The 25057-nt window shown below is 40.1% G+C and overlaps 1 protein-coding gene across 1 annotated transcript; it reads left to right on the top strand.

Moving 5' to 3' along the window:
• Positions 1 to 944: 944 nt before the first annotated feature.
• On the top strand, positions 945 to 21691 carry LOC310844485 (inactive pancreatic lipase-related protein 1-like; the record flags this gene model as incomplete). Its single annotated transcript, XM_083738595.1, has 13 exons — positions 945 to 950; positions 2184 to 2232; positions 4647 to 4801; positions 5326 to 5451; positions 6316 to 6450; positions 7501 to 7609; positions 8085 to 8204; positions 8293 to 8412; positions 11455 to 11573; positions 13010 to 13139; positions 13868 to 13979; positions 19723 to 19890; positions 21536 to 21691. 13 exons carry the CDS (start codon positions 945 to 947, stop codon positions 21597 to 21599), a joined length of 1413 nt encoding a protein of 470 aa, XP_083594721.1. The 3' UTR covers positions 21600 to 21691.
• Between the last annotated feature and the right edge of the window lie 3366 nt (positions 21692 to 25057).

Genomic DNA, 25057 nt, shown 5'->3' with positions numbered 1-25057 from the left:
TCTTAAAATATTTGCAATAATCTTAGCAACAACAAAAGTATATTTTGAGAAAATAAGGTGAAGGTCCTTCCATACTTGCTAAGCAACAGGTGGAATAAGTCCCTGAATCTAAATCAAAAACAGCCGGCTGGTTTTAATGGGACTTTTCTTATATAATTTGGCAGCTTCGTATTTGTGTGCACAGGTGGTGTCCTTTTATTCCTTCACACATCTAGTGACTGGAGCTACCAAAGCCTGCAATTCTAGGAATACTGCTTCTGGCTATAAGACCACAGGTGAAATGGAATTGCCTGAAAAAGAGAAAGGGTATATGTACCACCTTATCCCAAGCATATCAGTGGGGTGTGATAATACATGTTTACTGCATAATGCCTCTGTACAGGATATTAATTCGTTGTCATCAAATCACAATTCTGTCATTTGTACAGCCTGATCTTATCCATGTTTACTCGGTTGAACTTAATAGGATTGATGTCTAGATAAACATGCAATAGGAGTGTACTCTTACAGCACAATCCTACACATGGCTACTCAGGATGTAAGTTCTATTATTACTGCCAGGTAAGTGTATAGAGAATTGCAGCTTCAGTTATTTTTTTTAAAAAAACTTTCTTCTTCCTTAATTCTAAAATAAAGCAACTGGGAAAGTCCTCTTTAAATACTTCAGAAATCCTGTACATGTTAGGTTTTTTTCAGATGAATGCAGGTCCCCTATTACTATGGTAGGATGTGAGACTGGTGGTTTGCAAGCACAGGCTGAAAACTGACCCCTCCAGGTTTTAGAAGCTTCAGAAGTGAAAGCTGTGAAGAACAGTCAAGTATTTTTTCCAGTAGAACATTTCAGCACCTATTAAGGGAGTTGCTGCAAAACATGCAACGTTTTTAAAAGGTTACTTTCTGCTTTCTTCCATACACATTGTGGAAGCAGAATGTATAGAGTTGGCATGAAGGTGAGAGAGAACGTGAAAGAATGAAGAAGTATGGAATGCTGGAAGTTTTGACTTCAGTAATGCTGCTTCTCCTATGTTTTCCCTGTAAAGCTAGTTCCTTGTGCTTTCTTATTAACTGGGTTGGGATAAATTTGTGATCACAATAAAAATGCTGTTAGCTCACTATACAATCAGAACACCACATTGATCAGTTGAGAAGAGATTCTGACTGATTGTGGTCTTCTCCAATGCCATTGCCTTGTCTTTATATACAGTTTTAATCAGGCCTTTAATCACAGTGTGAAGGCTTGATTTCCCCCCACAATATATGACACCTTGGAAACTCCTTCCCATAGGCAGTCCTGCTGATTGCCACTTACATTCTTGATATTTTGACCATGGGAGTGCAATGAAAGGAACTTAATTCCCTTTTAAGAAAATCACACACAAAAATAGAAGCTGCTATCTTAAATATGCCAGGGGTGGGCATATTGCGGCCAGCATGCCCCTGCCCCAATTGGTCTAGAGGGTCAGGCCAACCCACCTGTTGGCTTCCCTTGACCACCTTCAGCCACACCGTGCAGCAAACACCCCCCCCCCGAGCCCCAGGTGAGTGGACAATATCACTTTCCCTAGCAAACCAGGATCTTTGCTCTTACATTTATATGTAATTCAGTAATGTTGCCTGGTCACTCAGCCCATTTTATCTGTGATATGCTTGCCGTGCTTTGTGTATTTATGATAACCTTAATCAGAAATACACGTCAGTTTCTATCTTCGTACACTTTTTTGTTTTCAATAATAGCCCCCAAGGATATGACACTTTATAAAAAGACCATGTGTAGGTAGTGAAGACTTGGCTGGAGGGATTCATCCAAAGACGGTGCGGTAAGTCACATCTTATCTCATCAAGTCAGTGCTGCAACTGATGCATTTTCACTGTATGCTAAGGCTATTGTAACAGTGGGAACAAAATCAACAATTTCCATGGGGTAGCTGTGCTAGTCTGCAGCAGCAAAAACAGGCAAAGGGCCTGTTGGTCTGTACTTGAAGACTAAGTGCAATACCAGGTTGTTTGCATTATTAATTGTCACTGTAACCCTTTTCCTTTATGTAATTATCACTGATATCAGTCTTCTCAATATATATGTGCATATATTTGTCTTCAATGTGCCATTGAGACTCTGACAAAATTAATACTGTTTGATGCCTTCTTTGGCCCTATCTTTTTACTCTTTTAAAAATCCATTTCAGATGTTTGCCTTTTGGAGCTTGGCACTTTTACTGCTCGATGCAACAGCAGGTGAGATCCAATTGTTACTTTGAATGTGGCATTGCATGATCCCCAAACTAATGTTGGTTTGCAGCAATGTGCCTCTGAGATACGGTGTGTCAGGGAAAGGGAGTATCTCAGTAAGTCTGCCAAAGTGAAGTAATACTGTAGTAAGAGAGACTGAGTTCTTCCTTACTGCAGATGGAGAGATGGTGAGAGGGAAATTAAGGTGCAAGTTAGTGTTGGGATTTAGATCCTAATTATGTATTATTAGGAATGGGAGAGAAATTTGATTTAGTTCACATTTAAAGGTGAACCTCCCTAATCTGGATTTTCTGAAACAATACACAAACTGAGAGCCTATGAGATGGCTGTGAATGCTGTTAAGAAGTCTTATTTCTCAGCTTCCATTTCATCTGCTAGCTCTCGCACGGCACAATTTTTCAGAATAATTAGGTCTTTAACGCCCCCAGTGGGACAGCCAAATTTAAATATGAATTTGACCCATAGCTGTGAGGCATTTGTGAGTTTTTTTGTGGAGAAGGTCCTGCTGCTCCGCCATGACCTCTCTGCCAATTTGTATACAGCAATAGAACTGGAGGCCCCTCGACTGTCCTTGGGTCCAGTATTGAACCATTTCAACTGGATAATCCCTGCTGATGTGGACAGATTCCTCCGAGCTGGAAGGCCCACCACTTGCCTCCTTGACCTGTGCCCGTCTTAGTTGATTAGAGCGTGTCCAGATGAGGTGCGGGTCCCCTTGGGTAAGATCATCAACTTGTCCCTTGGCACAAGGACATTCCCAGAGGAGCTGAAGGAAGCAGTGGTGTGTCCGCTCTTAAATAAAACATCATTAGATCCTTTAGATCTATCCAATTACTGCCCAGTTTTGAATCTTTCATACCTGGGTAAGGTAATTGAGAGAGCGGTTGCTGAACAGCTTGGTAGGTTTCTGGAGGAAACATTGGCTTTGGATCCATTCTAGTCCAGCTTTTGCCCTGGTTATGGTACCGAGATGGCTCTGGTCGCCCTAACAGATGATCTCCGTAGACAACTGGACTGAGGCGGGTCAGGACGGCCTTCATCATGGTTGATCATGAACTTTTGGACCACTGCCTTGCCGCTGTGGGGATTCAGGGCACAGTCTGACAATGGCTGCGTTCCTTTATCTCAGGTCAGGGACAGAGGGTGGTGCTAGGGAAGGAGATGTTGTCGCAGCACCGCTTGGTGTGTGGAGTGCTGCAGGGCGCAATCCTTTCCCCGATGTTTTTAAACATCCTTATGTGCCCCCTTGCCCAGATTGTCCAGAGTTTTGGGCTGGGTTGTCAGCAATATGCAGTTGGTCCCTTACCTTTCCCGCCCTGATCTGGCCACAGTGATCCATGCGACGGTCACTTCCAGGCTTGACTACTGTAACTCGCTCTACATGGGGCTGCCCTTGAAGTTGTCCCAGAAACTCCAGCGGTTGCAGAATGCCGCGGTGAGGCTCCTCACAGGGTCCTTGACACGGGACCACATTCACCCAGTGATTTTCCAGCTGCACTGGCTCCCGGTGGAGGACAGGGTCAGGTTTAAGGTGCTGGTTTTGACCTTTAAAGCCTTTTGTGGCCTAGGACCCTCATACCTATGGGACTGCCTCTCCTGGTATGCCCCGCGGAGGACCTTAAGGTCCATAAATAGCAACACTCTAGAGGTTCTGGGCCCTAAGGAATTCAGATTAGCCTCAACCAGGGCCAGGGCCTTTTCAACACTGAAATGAGGCTGCATTTTAAGTTGCATTTTAATCCTGTTTTTAAGTTGCATTTTAATCAATTGTTTTTATACCTGATGTTAGCCGCCCTGAGTCCGGTCTTGGCCGGGGAGAGCGGAGTATAAATAAAAATTATTATTATTATTATTATTAAACTGTAACACAATCATCCTTCAAAATTCACGTCTCCAAATTTTGAAATGCAGTTGTTCAGCTAAGTGATGTGTACAAAAATGCATATTCTAGGGTAAAGTATAAAAGGTATTTGTTATTGAAATTAACACATCAAAGTGCAGTATATTAAGGAAAACGGCTTTACAAAAATGTTTGCATTGGCCAAATTACATAAAAGTGTGTATTTTTGGAGAAATTTATGCTAAATGCTGATGAATTTTAATTTTAAAGATTGAAATTTAAGATTGAAAAAATGAAAACAGAAAGAAACCAAAATGGAAAGATGAACCTATCTAAACATTTTATTCACAAACCAATTGCTCCGTTAACACGTACAAGTCCTTCTGCATTACATCTGTATATTATGCCACTATTCTGAACATGAGACAATTGCTGGAAGCAGTCTTAAATAACTGTCTTATTTCACATGAGCTTGCCTGAACATCAAAAAAGGACAGACTGTGAATTCTTTTAGTAGTTTGGTCACTCACGCTTTGGTTATTTGCTCCCCATATAACAGGAAAAGAAGTCTGCTATGACCGACTGGGCTGCTTTTCAGATGATATACCATGGGCTGGAACTGTACAACGACCAATCGCAAAGTTACCTTGGTCCCCAACAAGAATAAACACTCGCTTCCTTCTCTACACAAAGCAGAACCCTAATAACTTCCAAGTAAGGCCCACAACCATGTAAAATTTCAAGATTTCCCCATACACAGAATAAAAGGGGATAATACTCTAAGGGCACTTCCAGGCTTGCTATTTTCAGGTAGGATTCAATCACATATGGGCAAATTCAGGTGGCACAATTATAGTTGACTGGGAGGTCTTGCCCTGCAGACCCACTTCTCCCAAAGTATCAGATTTTTTTTGCAATAAGGAAAGTGGCAGAAAAATGAACTGGAAAGTGTTGAACAATGTTGTCTAACATCCCTACATTCAGATCTTAATGAATGCCTGTTAAATGGCCAACACCATCTAATCTCACTGCAAACAAATCAGGATGAGTGCTCAAAAAGCAGGTCATCTGGAGGTGGCCTCAGAGAAACACCTCTGTGAAACATATAGAAATTCACAGACAGTGTGGGTGAATTAAAACACATCTCAATCATTATGGATGGTGTTTGGTACTTTCACTCAGTTTTAGGTGGGTTGGGAGAAGCAGTTAAAGTTTATATTCTTTCATACCTTTCACAGGAAATCACTGCAATTAATCCAGAAACGATTGATTATTCAAACTTTAATGCCAGCAAGATAACTCGCTTCATTACCCATGGATTTGTAGATCAAGGTGAAGAAAACTGGCTGTCAGACATGTGCAAGGTACAGTACAATATACGGTAATGTTCATGAAATAGCTCTGAAATACATTCATATCCAGACATATAGCCCTCACAATTATCATAGCTCTTTGCCTGTTACCAATTCGCCATAGGGAACATGCAACAACAACAACAACCATAAGAATTATGAACTTGCACTTAATTGTGAGTTCAGATTTTCATTTGTCAGGATTAACTAAAGTATTTTCTTGGAGGGATTTAAAGATCATGTCATCCAGTACCCTAAAATGAAGCCAGATCTGTCGTACTCAAATGCTTCTGAGGCTCTGATACTTAAAATATGAAGTGATTTTCCTCTTACTTGACTCACTTGCAAAACTGTTAGGCCATGTGGGGCCTAGAAATGCTGCAGTGTGGAGTTCTCTTGTTCAGGGTTCCAGCCAGCCAACCCTGCCATTTTCTAGGATACTCTGTTCCATTTTCCCTCTCTTCTCCAGTTTCCACCTCCTCAACACTCATCATTCGGTGATCATTGGACTCGGAGGGTTTGAAAATCAGGGTTGTATGTTGCATCTTTTTTGTATTGCTGGAAACCTTGGGGTTTCTACAAGTATGCTAATACCTCTCCCTAGTGTGTGTGTATGTGTGTGGTGCCACTGTGGCTACTTAGGAGTAACACTTGACTCCAAACTTTGCTAGTATAGTGAAAATAGATAACACAAGGAAATGAACGATGAAACATGACAAAGGTAAAATGGCCTAAGGCAGCTGCCAGCCAAGGTGGCTACAGTAGCACAATTCTGTTAATAATAGGATAAATGGTGCTTTAGCACAAAGAGAACATTCAGGATTTGTGGAGCCAGGACGCTGTCCCTCAAGTTTGTTTTTACTCTGTTTGCATCAGAGGATGTTTCAAGTAGAAGATGTGAACTGCATCTGCATAGACTGGAGTAGTGGTTCCAGGTGTCCATACACCCAAGCATCGAACAATATCCGTGTGGTGGGAGCTGAAGTGGCCTACTTTGTAAATGTCCTTCAGGTAAGAGCAGTTCCATTCACTATGCCATAGTTATGAATCCTACAGTTACTGGAAGGCATCCATGACAAGAAAGATTAAATCATTTGATAAAACCTGGGCAAAAACCCCCACCCCAATACTTTATTTTATATAAGAAACAATTTATTATATCATCTGGTGGACAGAGTGAGTTTAGTGTCAAAATTCAGTTACCTATTTTGGGAAGATGTTTTGTTGGGGAGAGGAAAAGGTTGTCACCTGTAGCTAAGCCAATATTGAAATTTTAGCAAGGAAGTATAATCCTAGTATTCAGTTTTAAATATGCATTCTTGACTACCGCAAGCACTAGGGCAAGATTTGCAAAGCCATATATTAATTATGCACTTGATTCAAATTTAATGCAGCAATATACAAAGCAGTCAGACAAAAATAGAACCCTTAATATAAAATAAATACATAGATAACATACAAATGGTTTAGAAATGAAATAAAATAACAATAGTAACTTTCCCAACGTCACCAAGCAGAAGTCCACAGCTAAGAACAGAATTCAGAACTCCTGTATCAAAATCCAAAAGGTATTATATCCATTGAGCTACAGACCATCTCAATATATATTATTTGTCTAAGAAACAAGTACCAGTTAAGAGCCGATGCTGCCTTCACCAATGTTGTGGTGTCCTGCTGTTTTGGACTACAACTCCTATCATCCCCAGTCAATGTACTGGCTAGGATTGATGAGAGTTGTGATCAAAAAGAGCTGGAGGGCACCATATGGAGGAAAGTTGATCTAACCTAGATGGCATCTTATTTAAAAGATATGAAATCCAAAGATATGCTATGTCTTTCTTCAACTCTGTAGTTTTGCAATGTCCTTCAGCACCTTTAAGCTACCCATAAAGTCAGTCCCCCCTCCCCCCTCCCCCTTTCTCTCTCACACATGGAGTGACTCCAAGCTGAATTCAGCTTGTAAGGATAAAGGTTTGTGTAGATTGAGTTACAAACTGAATGAACCATAACACACATCTACCAGTGTCTATGCTGTTTTCTTTACAATTGCTCTTTTTTTAGTCAAAGTATGGATACTCTCCATCCATGGTTCATTTCATTGGCCACAGCCTTGGGGCACATGCAGGTGGTGAGATGGGAAGAAGAGTACCAGGAATTGGAAGAATAACTGGTAGGTTGGTGCAATGCAAATTGGTATCAAGACAATCAATATGGACTTTGAATCTTATCTGCCATGTTGTACTTATGTAATTATAGTAGCTCATTATATTGAGGGTAAAGTGTTTAATGAATGGGAAAGTGTGAATATACTTTGGCATGTGTTGCTGTTGGGTGTAGCCTAGTCTACTGTAGAATGGCATTTGAAAGCCCAGCAATATAACACTGCCTTGGAGATACAAGGATAGGGCATATTTCAGGATCAGTGCAGCTACAGGTGTTTTACAATCCTGCACAGGTTCAGATAATTTGTCTGAGGGGATTTCCTGGCAAATAATTGAATGCAAAGTTGTTCTGATGGGAATCAGAATTTTCCCAGCTCCGCTCCCATTTCCAATAATATGTTGTTAGTTGTTACTTCAGTTAACTGTGGTTCAACATATTCCGTAAATTTTCATCTCTTGAAACAAACATTTAAATATTTATAGGACTGGATCCTGCTCAACCCTATTTTCAAGGCACACCAACTGAGGTCAGACTGGATAAAAGCCACGCTGATTTTGTTGACATTATTCATACTGATTCAGCCCCAACCATTCCATACATGGGTAAGTTGACTGCCGTATACAACATGTGCAATAATATGCATGCGATCTTTCAAATTTAACATATACTTATCTGCTATGAACTTTTCAGGGTTTGGTATAAGTCCAGCTATAGGACACCTTGATTTTTATCCAAATGGAGGAGAATATATGCCGGGATGTAAGAAGAATCCTATTTCACAAATAGTTGACATTGATGGCATCTGGGAAGGTATGTATCAGATCAGGGAAACAGGGACAGAAGGACAGAGATGGGATGTGTGGTCATGAATAGACTGGAGTCCAAAGGCTGGATTAAAGATAGAGACGGGGGAGGGATTGCACAGTTACTTCAATCAGTTGCTGACTGCTATAAGGAAGAGCTTTATAATATCTGTATCCTCTTGATTGCAACTGCAAGATTCAGTGATGGTCACCTACTTGAATGTCTTTAAAAGAGAATTCATGGAGGATAAAGCTATCCGTGGTTATTAGCCATGGTGGCTGTGCTATACACCCACTGTCAGAGGAATACCAGTGGCTGGGAATTACAAGTGGGGAGAGCACTATTGCACCCAGGTGCTGCTTGCAGGCTTCCCACTGACATCTGGTTGGCCTCCATGAGAATAGGATGCTGCCTTTGGCCTAATCCTACAGGGCTCTTCTTATGATCTTATGATTGCTTTGCATGGTGAGTTGACCAGCTTTAGGCTGTTGTAGGGCAGGCATGTCCAAAGTCTGTTTCGGGAGCCTAATCCGGCCGGCCGGTTTAATCTAGCCCCTGTGGCAGTTTATTTCCTGGCATAAAATCCTAAAAAAACCCTCAACAACTTCAATCCTAAAAGAAGGTCAACACCTCCAACCCTTAAAGGTGCTTCAATCCAACTTTGGTCGGCCCTTTGGTCGGCCCTCACCGCCCTTCATTTCATCATATCTGGCCCTCTTTGAAAAAAGTTTGGATACCACTGCTGTAGGGTCAGCTGACAGCACTAAGACCAGCACTGCAGCCTATAGGGGTGCCCTCTATCTGATTGGCTGACTAAGCTCCAGAGCACTGGTGCTACAGAAGGTTTGGCACCAAAGACTGTCTCAAGATTACAGTTCAATACCTTCTTTAGTTTTTTATGTTATGCCACCAAAATACTTACAACAGTAGATTCATTTAGCCTTTTAAATCCCACTGACTTCCATGAGAGAATAAAATACATACTCAAATCTCTTCTGCTGAAATTAATAGGACTTTAGTATGCTTAAATCTGTGTAGATGAATGGGTTGTTTCCAACACTGCTGTTATGTTCATGCATCAGACTTTGACTTGTGTGGTGGAACCCTCAGCCCACTGTGCCCCCTAGAAATCTGATCCTGAGGATTAAGGGGGCTCTTTGGAGCAGATTTGGTGGGTGGGCAGAAGGAGAGGAAAGGAGACTTTTCAATGTACTCTTGATGCAGGAAACATGTTGTATTGGAGTGCACTGAAGCTAGAATTAATGGTAATATATACACAGCCTGATTTTTACTCAGAGCAGACCTATTAAAATGAATGAACCTACGTTAGCCATGTCTATTAATCTCAGTTGATCAATTCTGACTAGCATTGGGTACAACCCATACTGAAGAGATAAGCAACTTTCCAAAATATATAGTAGATAGGAAGATAATTTGTGTACATATTTTGTGTTACGTACTTATTTTGATAATTAGCAAATATGTATATAAGTACATGTGTGATTATTTCTGATTTTTGAATTTACTATTAATTTTCAATCTTTGTTAATTTAAGAAAATGAAATATAGTCCAGGGCTAGAAATCTTGACATACAGCGATAAAAACAGTGTGTTTTCTTGTCAACCCCACAAATCAAGATTGCATTATAGAAGCATAGCAAGTGTTAATGAATCTTCCTTAGTAAAATATCCCAAACCTTGTCATCCTTATATGTCCCCAAACTGCCTGTCTGATTCATTTATGAAAAACTTGTTCCATTACACTGATTCAACAGGCATAAAATCTGTCAATATGATGGCAGATATAGAAAAGACACCTACTTAATTATAGTTCTGTTGCATCCAATATTTTCCCTAATTAGCATACAGAATAGAAACAAACAGGAATTAATTCAGTTGAGAAAAGCTGCCTATGATAGAAGTAAATACAGCTTAAACTATTCCAATGATTTGAAGATTGAGGACAGAACATAATTAATCTCTCTTACTTAGTTTCTTGGCAGCAGTGCTAGACAATGGTGTTAGCATATGAGGAATGACCTTGATATTTGAGTATGTTGCTGCATTTGTGATTATTGCTTTTGGCAGTGAAAATAATCAAATTCTATCGCGTCTTTTTCTATTCAAAATGGAATTGAAAAGGAACAAGGGATTCTACTAACAGATACAATGAGCTAGGGATGAAGCAGATCAGTTTTCCATGCTTCCGAATTCACACATCACTCAAGGGGAATTTTGAATGTTAAGAATGAGATTTCACCCCTCAACATTAATTTCGGTCATAGTACCCAATGCTGTTTGTGCACTATTAATGAAGCACAGGCCACTCAGAAAGATACAGGGACCAATTGCAGGGTTAGAATACTTTCCAGTGGCTTTTCCTATGAATGTCAAAGACTGAAGAACTGTTCAATACCAATTTTGTTACAAACACTGACTATCAAAGTTAAAAAAGAATCAAGGATTATATTAGCAACAGGTATTGACTATTTGCATACAGGATATGAAACCTGGGATACTACTAGAAGTCAAATCTCAGATTTAAGATTTAAACATAATGCTAAGCCAAACCATGGCTAAGTATGAATGAAGAAGTGTGCTAGTGCAGTTTTTGAAAACTATGGATGCTTTGCAGTAGTTTTCATGCTACTGGAACCTGAGCCCATGGTTGGGCTTAGTATTATGTCTGAACTTAGGCTCATGGTTTATCTTCCCCAAACGAACCACAAGCAACAAGCTGAGAACAAACCTTAGAGGCAACTAACTGTTGCTGTTTTGCAGCAAAACAAACATGAGCTAAAGGAACCCAGTGTAACCAATCTTTTGCCTTCCCTTATCCCACCAATGCTGATGTATTCTTAATCTTACAAGGGGGTATTTTGGAATCTACCATTGCTTGAAATGTGGTTGTGAACAGTTAGAGAATGTAGTTAAATCCAGAAAGGAGGATAAAAGCAGAAGCTGTGCATATAGCCTTGGTCAAAGCACATATACAAAGAAGAATCAAAAAGCAAACTATAGCACATAACAGCAGTTTCTTTTGCACAGGAACCCGTGACTTTGTGGCCTGTAACCACTTGCGAAGCTACAAGTATTATTCAGATAGCATTGTCTTCCCAGATGGATTTTTGGGTTACCCCTGCACAGCATACAACTTATTTGAAACGGTATGTTATTTGTGTATCTCAGGAGCAACACCTCATGTTATTGCTTCATCATGCACATGCAGTAGAATGCAGTTTTCCAGTTTGCTAAGATCCCTTGATACTAGGTTATGTGTGAAGAAAAAGACTGGTCATTTGTAATGTCAAACCATGCCTTAGGAGAACGGGAACAAGACCTGTGCTCACGTAGTTTGTCACAAACCAGAACGTAACCAATTAAGCACAATGAATAAGAGGAGGAGGAAGCACATGACGTGGAGACTCAACCATGTAATGCCAAGCCATGGGAACCAACTCACTCTGAGGCAGTTGTACCAGTACAACAGGTCAAGGTCCATAAAAGAATAATTGGAATCTTGGGAATAGGTTACTGGACTAGTAGCAGAATGATGCAAGGCAGTCACAGTGAGAATTGAAGACTGATTAACATTAACTTCATATTACTATTGAAATAAATAGTAGTAGTTTTGGGTATAAGCTTTTGTGTGCCTGCACACTTCTTCAGAGTGCATGCACACGAAAGCTTATACCCAGAACTACCTAGTTGGTCTCCAAGGTGCTACTGGACAATTTTTAATTTTTATTTATTTATTTCAACTGCATCAGACCAACATGGCTACCTACCTGAATCTAGATTCATATTACTATTGTCATTGTTTTCTGAACAGGAACTGTCAACTTCTTCAAATGTAAAAGTCCTAAAATAAACTCTAGGGTGCTATTTTCCCACGGCAAAGGGAAAGACATGTACAAGATGTCATCTTAAACTTAAAGGGTTAAAGGATGACTTCTGTCATCTTAAACTTAAAGGGTTATCAACCATGCAAACATTCTTATAATGTAGACCACTGAGAACAACTTCAAGGGACACACACAATTAATGCTTGCAGATTAGGTGAATTGTAGAATCAAGGCTTAGTTAACAAAGGCTCTATAATGATAGTGCGTTTTGACTTTTATAATAGGTTTAAGGACAACAGGCTGCCTTAATTCTCTTCTATGTACTAATTTGCTTCTGAAATGTCTTGAGAATATGGCATGGGTCAGGTGTGGCATTAGTGAGTGGGCCAGGAGGACTTTTGCACCAGCCCTGGGTGTCCTGCCTTTGCAAAACCTTTTAAAAAGCACCACTTTGCCTGCAGGACAACTTGGCACACTCCATAGTGCAGAGCTTAATTTACCAAAGGGAATCTGTACATAAAAAGTAGCATATGCAAATTTGTGTCATGGGTCTGTGTCTTGGGCCCTTAAAGTACCTGGCAGTACCCCGGCACGTGACCTCCAAGTTGATCTTTGAGCCACAACAAGAAGTCAATTGTCCAGGGCAGGACAATGAAAGAGGTGTTGAACAGTTATTAGGTATGGCTTCCCAACAGTGCAACAAGTGAGAGAAATAATTGTTGCAATATGAATAAAATGAGTTTTCCTGTTTTTACTAGGATGGCTGCTTCCCATGTCCAAATGGTGGATGCCCTAAAATGGGTCACTATGCAATTGAATCTAAAGGCAGATTCACCTCTTCATTTACAAAGCTTTATCTGAACACTGGAGATGCCAAGGATTTTGCCCGTAAGTTCACTTTTGGAGTAAACTCTGAAGGCTGACCTTCATCCTATATTGGCAGCTCAGAGAACTGTATGAAACAATAGTTTGTTACAAAGATTACAGTTTGCTCTATTGGTCTGGATTTCCATCTTGTATGTGGAGCAAAAAATATCCTAGATAACAGGCAGCATCTTTCCCAAAAGCCAAGACAACACTTCAGATGCTGCTAAATTGTGCCTAGACAGGTGTAGTGTTTCAGCATGCAAGAGCTACACACAAAGCAAGCTTTTGTGCACAGAGATCAGAAACAGATGTACACCAAATGTGCCATAATTCAGAGCACCTGTGTTCTGATTCACAGTGGTCTATCTAGCTCAGTACTGTCTACACAGTCAGCAGCTCTCCAGGGATTCAGTCAAGAGTTTTTTCCAGCTGTTTCCAGCTGAGATTCCAGGGATTGAAACTGGGACCTTCTGCATGCAAAGCAGTTGCCCTAGCCAGGAACTATAGCCTGGAGCCATACTCTTTGCCTAGAGAAGTATTCAATTAATTCCACAACTTGAAGTGAAAGAGGATATTGCATAATACATTTGGTTTTGCAAATGATGGCTAAAGTTCCTCTGGTCTGAATCCTTCACATAAAAGAAATATCTGATATCAACACACAAAATTAAGACGAAGAAGAGTTAAATGTCAAGAATCATAGGAACTTGCCTGATGAAAATCAAAATCTTGCTATTTGTGTTGTTCAGGTTGGAGGTACAAAATATCAGTCACTCTGTCTGGCAGAAGCAGTGTCCGTGGATATATAAATATTGCCCTATATGGAAGTGGAGGGAACACAAAGCAATATCAGATTTTCAAGTAAGTACGGTGGGTAGAGAATTGGATTTTAAAATATGTGTTCCTACTTGACATTTGCTTTTCTGTTTCTCTTTTTCTACTTGTAAGATGATTTGATATTTTTTTCTTTTCATATGGGGTGAACAGAAATGCAAATAAAGCTAAACAACAGATTCATATTGCATTACAATTCAATTCAATTCAATTCAAAATCCTTTATTAGGCATAGCACACCACACATAAATAACATAATACAATATAATACAAAATAATAATACAACGCAACATCATCACCAACCATTAATAACCACTAAGTCTCCTTATCATGGCCCATTCTTTCTTCATGGACAGCTCTTAAAAATTCGGCCACTATTAAAGTAATTTGATCATTGCTGTCCGCCAGCATGTCCTGAACAGTTGGTTGAGTAAAAGTCTGTTTATTGAATTTTAGGGCCTCATACAATTGTATTCTGGCATAACTGCCAAAATCACAGGAGAAGAATATATGTTCTAGAGTATCTAGTTCCTTTTTACTGCATTTGCAGAGACGCTCTGATTCTGGGATAGCTAAATATCTTCCTCTCACTACCGCCAAGGGAAACATGTTAAATCTGGCCAACATAAACAGCCTACACGATTCATGTTTCTTCAGATTTGTCATGTATCCCTTTTGGAAATCTCTACACAAAGGGAGATTTAAGTGGATAGGAGAGCAGGTGCTATGCTTTGCAACCTCAAGCATGGCGAGAGCAGTTTTTTCTGTGAGAGTCTTCCTAATAATTTTCCATGTATCTTTGGGATCAGAGATTTCAAAATCAGTTAGATTGAGCCCTATAGAATCCAGTTTTCTCTTACATATCAATGATAGATTGTAGATTGCATTATCACTTAAAAGATCGTAAAGTAGAGAATTAGGGGATAGGGCTCTATAATGGAGGAAGATCCAATATTTCAAGGTCCTCAGCCATGCTCTTACTGTAATTGCATTACAATACATTCTATTTCATCTTCTAACAATTTTCTAGCAACTGGAGTTTTCTACATTAACCTCAAGAGCTCTTTTCTGTTTGGTTAGCCTACTTGTTTATTGAATTTATGACCCACCTTTCTGCAATAAAGCCTCTAAGGTAGTTAACAAAAAATACAGATACAAATGAAAAAATAAACACAAATGACAGAGCAGCAAAAACCCAGTTTCCTTCTCAAATGTGCTCTGCTCAGCTCTACTCAGCTCTGCCAGGCTCTACCAGAGTGAGGTGCACCCTTCCAGTATGAAAAGCCCTATTATACCTGCCAAAATGTGGGCAGGCAGATGCAAGCAAAAGCCCCTGAAAGAAGACATTTGTGGGGGCAGAAAGGGCAGAGCTGGGTTAGCCAAGGATCCACTGGATCCTAACTCAGTCAAGGTATAGTAGCTGATATCCTAAACCAGCCCTCCAACTTTTGTGCCAGGAATTCGGATTGCACACTAAAGGTTACAAAATTTACTAATTACTGACACTTTAGGGATCATATACAGTGGTACCTCAGGTTAAGTACTTAATTCGTTCCGGAGGTCCGTACTTAACCTGAAACTGTTCTTAACCTGAAGCACCACTTTAGCTAATGGGGACTCCTGCTGCTGCCGCGCTGCCGGAGCACGATTTCTGTTCTCATCCTGAAGCAAAGTTCTTAACCTGAAGCACTATTTCTGGGTTAGCGGATTCTGCATCCTGAAGCGTATGTAACCTGAAGCGTATGTATGCACTGTGGTTTTCACAGTACATTTGCAGTTTTTGTTTAAGATGGGTGGGTCCATAAGAGCATGGGGCTTATGCACCTTCTTTTAATAGTTGTGTAGAAGTCATGCAGGCTACACCTGCTGAAATTCCCTCTTCAGCTCAGCTGTAAAGTTGCAGGAACCCTGCCCTCTTTTACACTTTTCTGCCCCCAGTTTAACATCATGGGCAAAGTTGCACATTTCCCTGTGAGTGCCTGACTTGGAATTATTTATAATCAGTATAAAACTTAAATACAGTTCCTCAGGTGACTGAGGAAAGGGCGTAATAAATGACCCAGCTCCCTGCCATAGTTGGTTGCTTGGCAACAGCCAACAGTGACCCAACCCTGACAATGGCCCTCCGTGGCCTAGCCTCAAACCAGTGCTGGTTAGTTGGCAACTCAAATTTATTGAAAAAGATAATCAGTGATAGGGCCAGCCCAATACATTTTGCCCCCGATGCAAATGACAAGAACCCTCCCCATGTCCATAAGCCAACTGGTGTGGCAGTTGAAATTTACCTCAGCCAGCTCTGGCAATGGGACAGCCATCCCCCACAGTATCCAAGGGCAGCGGCCTAGTTTAATGGATTTGGGAGAAGCCATGTGGAAGACCCAGTTCTGTCTTCCAATGGAGGAGAATGACCCAGGGTTTCAGGAGGAACAGCCAGCCCTCCAGTGTCTGCCACCTGAGGCACTTGCCTCACTATTTCTAGCAGAAACTGATCAATAATGTCAGTTAACCATTGCCATGTAGGTGGTAGTTTCTCTCTTTGATATTTCAGTTTATCAGAGTTTGCCTTTCTGTTTTCTTCACTGCCAGCTTCATTCCCTTCTTTGTTAGGTCTCTCCCTTCAACTTTCGCACAACTCTTCTGTTTCCCCTCCTCAACCAAAAGCCCTTCCTTAATTGACTCCTGTTTTATTTTCTCACAGCTCGTTTTTATAAGGTGCCCAGAAGGAGGCAATATATTACCCCCTACACACAGGGGGAGGGGGGAGAGCAGCACCTGCCACCCTGAGGCCATTGCTTCACTCCTCCTAATGATAGGGCCGACCCTGAGAACCTACCAACAATTTTGGATGCAAAAACTGAACCATGGCTCAGTTTTGTGGAGCTCCCTCCCAACTGATATCAGAAAGATCCCCTCCCGTTTGAAATTCCAGAATCAAATGAGACCCTTTTAAAATTTTATTTCAGCGGGCATTTTCAGTCAGCTTTCTCATTCCATGGTTAGTTTTAAGTCGTTTTATCTTTATTGCATCATGTTAACCAGACCGCACAGCTCTTAAAGATGATGGTGCTAAGCGATTTATAAATGGTTGAAAAGACAGAAAGAAATTCCTAGCAACAAAACTAGAAATGGGTCAGGGTTTTAATTTAAAGTGATATCTAATTTCGTGATATCACGTTTATTGACATGGATTTTTCTGGGCATTTTAATTTCATTAACAAAATGTATATACTGCTTGATTGAATCTCGTTTCTAAGCAATTTACAAGAAATATTACAATTATCTATATAAATAGTTAAAGACAAGTAATTAGAAACATTTTAAAAACAATTAAAATCAGCAGTAAACTAAAAAAGAAATTAGAGCACACCAACATTTATGTGTCTGGATAGGCTTATCCAAGTAAAAATGTTTTACGCAGGTGCTGAAAGGAATACAACAACGGTGCCTAATTGATGTCAATAGGCAGGAGTCCAAAGTTTCCAATGCTATAGAATTTTGTTTGTCGAATACTGTCCTGGTCTCATAAATTATTTAGAACACATACCACCCACACTTTTTCACGTTAGTCACTCTATTTTCAAATGTCATCTGCGTTAAGAGGGAGAAAACGCCCCTCTGGTATTTTCCGAAATGTGATTTTAAGCTTCCGCTTTTTGTTTGCTGTGACTGTCTGAGCTAAAAGCCCTGGTACATTATAGCTATTCAAAAATGTCACTTTCCAGCCTGCTATTTATTTAGTTTAGCCAGCAGCAACGTGTTTTAGTGCTGAAAAGTAGATTTAATAGCAGGGACATTTTAAATGATTTCTACAATAAATCATTTTAATCTAAGCCAAATATCACCTGTCTGTCATGCAATATAAGGATGGTGGAGGGGAAAGAAACTCTGGCACACAGTAGTAAACAAAACCACATATATATAGTGCACATTTTTTGTATCCCTTTCATGCATTTGGCCCTCATTCTCCATTGTGGTCTAGACAATACATTATCTACTGGGATTATATCATTCCTTTGGCAGATTTCGCACCTCCCCAGGCAATACTGTATAATAATCTACTCCAAATCACCTGAAGGACTGTAGGCTTTCTTAAATGAGCCTATGCTTATCCAACTATATATGCTGCCCATGTCATGTCTTCCATGGATGCCTAGAGTTGAGGGACCTTTTGAGATCTACATGGATAAAGCTGTCATAGTTTTTAGGATCTTTGTTTTTTTCAAAGAGCCTTTGTGTTTACCTTTCCATTCCAATCTTCAAAAGCAGGTCAGGGGAGGGGCTGCCCCCCTGATCCCCTTCTCCTCTCCCCATCTTGTATAATTTACACACTTTAAAGGTGCTAGTTGGATGTGGTGATTCTAACCATGTGGAGATGTGGTGGTGTTGCCTCCTCTTGAAATAAACTTGCCTAGAATCAATGTGGGGCATTGGAATGCACCTCAGAGCAACACCTATAGATCTCCAGACTTACCACACAAAAATCTATGGACAAGATACTTTCCTGTCAATAATTTTTCATCAGACTAGGGTTTTTACCTTAGTCTGGTAAAGTCAGGTCTAGTCAGACTTGTATACCTTACAGGTCAGCTCACAATATCTATAAAGACCAGTCAAATGATTCACCTCAAGTAACATTCAACATTGAGAGTTGTATATACTGACCCAAATGGACTATCTGACTTTGTATAAAGCAGTTTCCAATTTATGAGGCATTTCAGAGTCTATGGCCTTTTAAATTGGGGTGGGTCAGGTATTGTTTTTGTTTGTTATTGTGGTAATTTTTGTGTTTTGTGGTAAACTGCTCTGTGATCTTCAGGTGAAGGGTGGCATATAAATAAATAAATTTATATTACAACAACAACAACGATAATTGCTGAGCAAGACCACTAGTGTATTGAAATGCATCTGGGTCTTGGTATTGTTGCTGATCACATGATTTTTGGTTCTCAGCATTCCTGCTGGCTACTTGTTATCTTATTACATTTCTCCATATTTTTTGAAAGTTTAAAGTTTAAAGTTGAATTCTATTCTTATGTACATATTGCAATAGTAATCCTTGCATCTTTGCACATACCCGATTGTGTGCCTTGTGCCCTATTTTTCACCTTACTGTGCTAGCTTAAGAGGTGGTTGTCCATAATCACTAAACCCAGCTTCATCATCCTACTTGAGTAATCCCAATTTTTCAAAACAGTCGACGGAGGATGGGAACCCTAGGGTTACCATGTGGGCAAGAGCTGCAGACCACTCTTGCAGTAAACTCTTGCATTCCTTCTTCTCACTTAGTGGTTGTCTGAGTTCACCCTTTCTGCATTGCAAGTGAAATTCTCAGGAGCTGATGGAAAAGAATCTGATTATGTGTGTTACCTCTTACAGTGTTAGGTACTGAATAGTACATGGTGCACTTGTGAACACAACATCCTAGAAACCACAGTGGCTGGACCAATTGCCAACACATCCTCTTCTGTCAATTAACCTGACACAGCATGATCAGTCAATAATGAAGGAAATCACTTACCTGCTTTTATTTTTCAAGGGGAATGTTGAAGCCTGGGACTATACATACCAACTTCACCGACATAGACATCAATATTGGAGCAGTAGCTAAAGTTAAATTCCTTTGGAACAATGATATCATAAACCCAACCTTTCCCAAATTGGGAGCCTCAAAGATTCAGGTGCAAGATGGAGAAGATGGACATATGTATGTATAAGTGTTAAAAAAAAAGAACCTCTTTGTGTATATGTATCATATTTTTTCTCTCCAAGGGGGAAACTCCAACCTGATGAAACTTATACCCACCTAATTGATGTACAACTTAATGTTGGATCAGTTACTAAGGTTAAATTTCTGTGGAACAACAATATCATAAACCCAACTTTGCCCAAACTGGGAGCAGCAAAGATTACAGTACAGGATGGAGAAGATGGGACAGTGTATGTATCCATTTGCTGTTTTATACAAAAAAGCACCAACCCATAAATATTTATTAAAGATATACAATTATCTTCAAAATAGACCAGAGGCACAACACTGTTGCAGGAGAGTTTTGAGGAGAAAGATGCTAATCAGTAGCCTGTTTTTAGTATATTTTGAATACTTTAAAGACAAATTTAGGGGTGATTAAACTTGTGGTCTTTCCATTGTTGCTGGACTGCAGTTCCCAGCAATCCTGACCCGCGTAGTAAATGGTCAAGGATGATGGGATTTGGAGTCCAGCAATGTCTGGAAGGCCACAGGCTAGCCATTCATGCTACACAACCAGTGGTGTAGTGCTTAGCATCGGATTAGGACCTACCTGAGAAACCAGGGTTCAAATCCCCACTCGGCCATGCTCACTGGGTGACCTTGGGCCAGTCATGGTCTCACATCTCTCTTAGCCTTGGCATTGGTTTGGTACATGTTTAAAAATAGTATTGTAAAGAGTGTGTATGTTGTACATAATTTGACTCTTATGGTTATGATTTAGCTATTGTTAGGGTGTTCCATTTAAAACTGATAGTTGTGCAGGGCAGATTTAGACATTCTTACACAGAAACCCCCGTGTGTCCAATGTGTCATTTAAAATTAATTAATTTTATTTTATAACAATAAATTATATGAACAGCAACCATGTGACACATAAATATATTCTCAGGTAAGAATCTTTAGGACCACCCCCTGCATGTCTACTCAGAAATAAGCTCCATTAAGTTTAGCAAAGGTTGCTCCCAGATAGATATCTTTAGGAATGGACATTTAAATGTAAGTTTTTCAGTTATCATTATTCATTCAGTTAGGCAATGATAGCCGCTGAAGTGAATTGCCTTATGGCCCTTCCCTCTGGACTTTGTGGTCTTATGGGTCTCGCTTGGTTAGATTGTAAGGTGTCTAATTTCACTTAGCTTAAAGTGCAATCAAGCAGCCCTACTGTGTTTGGGAACCTTCCAATTATTTCTGCTGAGTGTGCCCCTAAAACCTTCCCTTAGTGCAGATGTGGGAAATTTTTGGTTCTCCAGATGTTGCTAAACTACAGTTCCCATCAGCCCCAGCAGCTAATGACTATTGATGATGGGAATCGTGGTTCAGCAACCTCTGGAGGGCTAATGGTTCCTAACACCTGCCTTAGTGCACTGCTGGGAATTTTGTAAGATGTTTGCATGGACGTTGCAAATATGATCAAAGTATAAGAATGAATGAACATGGGTAGTTCTTTGCAGGAAATAAGTACTTTAGTATTGGTCCCAGTGACATAAGAAGGCCCTGGAAAGGGATACAATGTGGTGATGTATAATATTCCTTTTGCAAAAAGCCTGGGCCTTAAATCCCCACCCCCCAAAGATTCTTTAAGTAACCTTTTAGAATGTTCTTTAAATAAACAGCATTTTTCTAGCATTAGAGATAGTCAATAGATGAAGATAAAATCAACACAATTATAAAAAATGCTGATACAAAATTAAATAAATGCACACACTGTATTTATTACATTTTCTGGGAGTGTATGATGCAAAATTAAATCATCCTACTAAAATGGACTTGCAATAAAAATGAAACATTAACACTTTTAAACTAATGAATATATATGTGTTTTTTAATCCTCAGATACAATTTCTGTGGTAGTGACACAGTGAGAGAAGATGTTCTGCAAACACTTACACCGTGCTGAATAACAAGAAAAAATAGCAAAAGCTTTTATGCAAATCTTAATAAAAAGTCATAATCCTCCGCAGTCCACTTTCTAGGACATTTGGCTGTTAACTGCTTTTGTATTATTTTATGTGATAATTTTTCTGTACTAGAATGTGAAAGAGATGGCTAATTTATAAAAAAGAAAATGTTGCCTTTTCCATTTAAAAGACCCAAACATAGGCATACTAAGCTGCAATAGTCCACAGCAGCAAAACTGCAGGGGAATGTTTGCCTAGAGGAGGCACATTCCAGCCTCATGCGCTCTTGAATATATGAAGTGCCAAATTAATTGTAATGGATAGCACAGATCCCTTTGCATAAAATGCAAATATATGTGTGTTATCCCTATCAATATGAATAGAGCATCCTTTGCAGGTTGAGGAACTGTATATGCACTGGTTACTGGCCTTTAATCCAGCATACTACAGTATATAGTTAAGCTCAGTGCTTTTCTTCAAGTAAAAAGGGTTTCAGTACTCACCATGAAATTTTTACAGTAATTGTCACACTTTTAACCAGTGCTTTTCTTCTAGAAAATCAAGGTGCCAGTACTGCGTACCCTTGAGTACACCCAGAAGAAAAGCACCGGTTAAGCTTAACTAACCACAGAGCCTAGGACTTGCTGATCAGAAGGTCGGTGGTTCGAATCCCCGTGACGGGTTGAGCTCCCGTTGCTCGGTCCCTGCTCCTGCCAACCTAGCAGTTCGAAAGCACGTCAAAGTGCAAGTAGATAAATAGGTACCACTCCGACGGGAAGGTAAACGGCGTTTCCGTGCACTGCTCTGGTTTCGCCAGAAGCGGCTTAGTCATGCTGGCCACATGACCCAGAAGCTGTATGCCGGCTCCCTCGGCCAATAAAGTGAGATGAGCGCCGCAACCCCAGAGTCGGCCACGACTGGACCTAATGGTCAGGGGTCCCTTTACCTTTACCTTTTACTTGCATCCAAATACACATCCCATTGAAGGAAATGCAGTGGAAATGGACAAGCAGGTTGATGGACTGTACCTAAAGGGCGTTCATCAACAGCAACTTGTCAACCTGGAGACAAGTAGCAAGGAGGGTGCCTTGGGGTTTGGTCTTGGGTACCGCATTGTTCAATATCTTTATAAATGGCTTGAATGAAAGAGTACCGTATGTTAATCAAAGCTGCAGATGGCACCAAATCAATGGCATAAAACAGTCTCTTGCTGTCAATCTCCCCTTCGCATGCAGGGCTCTCCCTCCACCCAAGCTAAGGATTGGGGAAGGACTGGACTGGACTGCAAAGCTTTTAAGACAGCCAAGAGGGATATTCAGTCACAAAGCCAAAAATTGATTGAGAAGAAGAGAACCCCAGGGCTATTTTTTTAAAAACAAATTTTCTGTCCCCCTCAAAAATGTTTATGGGAATTTTGTGATTGTTTTCATCCAATGCTAGGTTCTTGTCACTTTTAGCTTTCCAGGCCAGTCATCATTATGTACCTAGAGAGCTATAGAATAGCTGTTCATGAGTATGTGAGGAAGCTATTTCGTTGTGTTTAACAATTTAGTTGCAGAATATAGTGGTTCAATTATGAATATGCAAAAAAAAACCCATGAAAGACTCTGTTAAACTATTCATTGTTTTCTCTCTCACACACACATCTCAGCTAAGCATAAAGTGTTAGCAAGAGCTCCTTTGATCGGGATGTAATTATCTGTGTATGCCTTGAAAATGGACTTTTAATATCCCAAGAAGCGTCGATTATTCACACAGGAGAAAGCCACTTAATTTAGAAAATCATCTTCCCCACAGAGTTTGATACAGACAATTGTTGTTTTATAGAAACAAAGATGTATAAAATGGGTCTGGTGAGAACAAAGAACTCATGATAGGTTTAGACAAGGTTTTGAGATATACAATATAACACCAGTCAAAAAATGCAAAAGTAGCTAATTCACACCTGTAAGCAGAGCAAGGCAAGCTACAAATTCTACACACACTTAACTGGGAATAGCTCCCACTGAGTTCAGCAGTACATCTGAATGTCTCAATAATACATAGGATTCCACTGTTACATCAGAGAGGAGTTTTGGTGCTTCAGGCAAGTACACTCTGGTTCAATTAATATACCAGTGCTATGACAAATGCTCTTCTTCATGTGGTTAACTGGTTTAATAGGTTAATCCACCTGATCTGCCAAATTATAGATTTGCCTATGGGACTTCCCCAGGCACTTCCAGGCTGTCTCACTTTGCGTAGATTACTTCCTTTATGCCGTAAGAGTACATGCTCCCAAAGAACAACAAAGAAAGTGGGTGCAATGTGATACATAGGCGATAGCTAAATGGTGCTCTTGTAGAGTACATCCACTTTGAAAACAAAAACCACAGTGTGCATTAGGAATAATAGTTGAGCTGTACAAATCAAGTGTACACACATATGCACACAAACATATATGTACATGTGTAGTAGAGGCAGTTAGTGAAATGGGTGAACAAGCCTTAGAAAATATTTAAGCTACATTTCTACCTCTGGGAAATCTGCATCACATTCTGGTCTACAAAGATTGCTCATTCTATTAGAGAAAGACGGATTGGGAACCAAAGTTCTCATATATCACATCACAATAGGAAGTAACCAAGGAAATATAATGCAAGAGAAAACCCTAAGAGCCATGTTTTGTGCTCCTTTCCCTGTGATTTCAAATGCATATTTGCTGCAGTGCATAAACATTAGATTGATTACGTGCACTTAGAATACATTTTTACTTCTAAGGAAGTTGAAACATCTTTTGCTTTTGCTAATTCGTTTAAACTCAAGCAAGCGTTACATTTGCCAATACTGTAACAGTGAAATGGATTTCATATTTAGAAAACACCCAGCATTATTTGGGCTGCTAGTTTTCCTGAACTTTGCTCCTGTGCCTTTATTTTACCTTTGTAGTAAGAACAAATTTGATAGGTGATCTTTCATTTTCATGCCTGGAAAAAGCTAAATTTGTGCTTCTCATTAAGGCTGGAACCCCACAGATTTGCCTGGAAATAAGTCCTGCAGATTTGTGAGTAGACTGTACAGTGGTGCCTCGGGTTACAGACGCTTCAGGTTACAGACGCTTCAGGTTACAGACTTCGCTAACCCAGAAATAGTACCTCGGGTTAAGAAGTTTGCTTCAGAATGAGAACAGAAATCGCGCTGCGGGGTGCGGCAGCAACGAGACGCCCCATTAGCTAAACTGGTACCTCAGGTTAAGAACAGTTTCAGGTTAAGAACGGACCTCCAGAACAAATTAAGTTCTTAACCCGAGGTACCACTGTATAGGGTTATACTGTAACTTGTTAACACAGGAGCACCTGGGAGAAAAAGAAAAACACACCTGGTGACATTATGTGGATTTCAAGCGTCAGTCTCACCTTTGGTGTAGCCACTTTTGCAAAGTGTATAATTTTACAAACATTTCTTGGACATGGGTAGC

The sequence above is a fragment of the Podarcis gaigeae genome (assembly GCF_964106915.1).
Source record: "Podarcis gaigeae genome assembly, chromosome: 5".
In the NCBI taxonomy this organism is placed as follows: domain Eukaryota; kingdom Metazoa; phylum Chordata; class Lepidosauria; order Squamata; family Lacertidae; genus Podarcis; species Podarcis gaigeae.
This window is presented reverse-complemented; position numbering and strand designations above follow the sequence as displayed.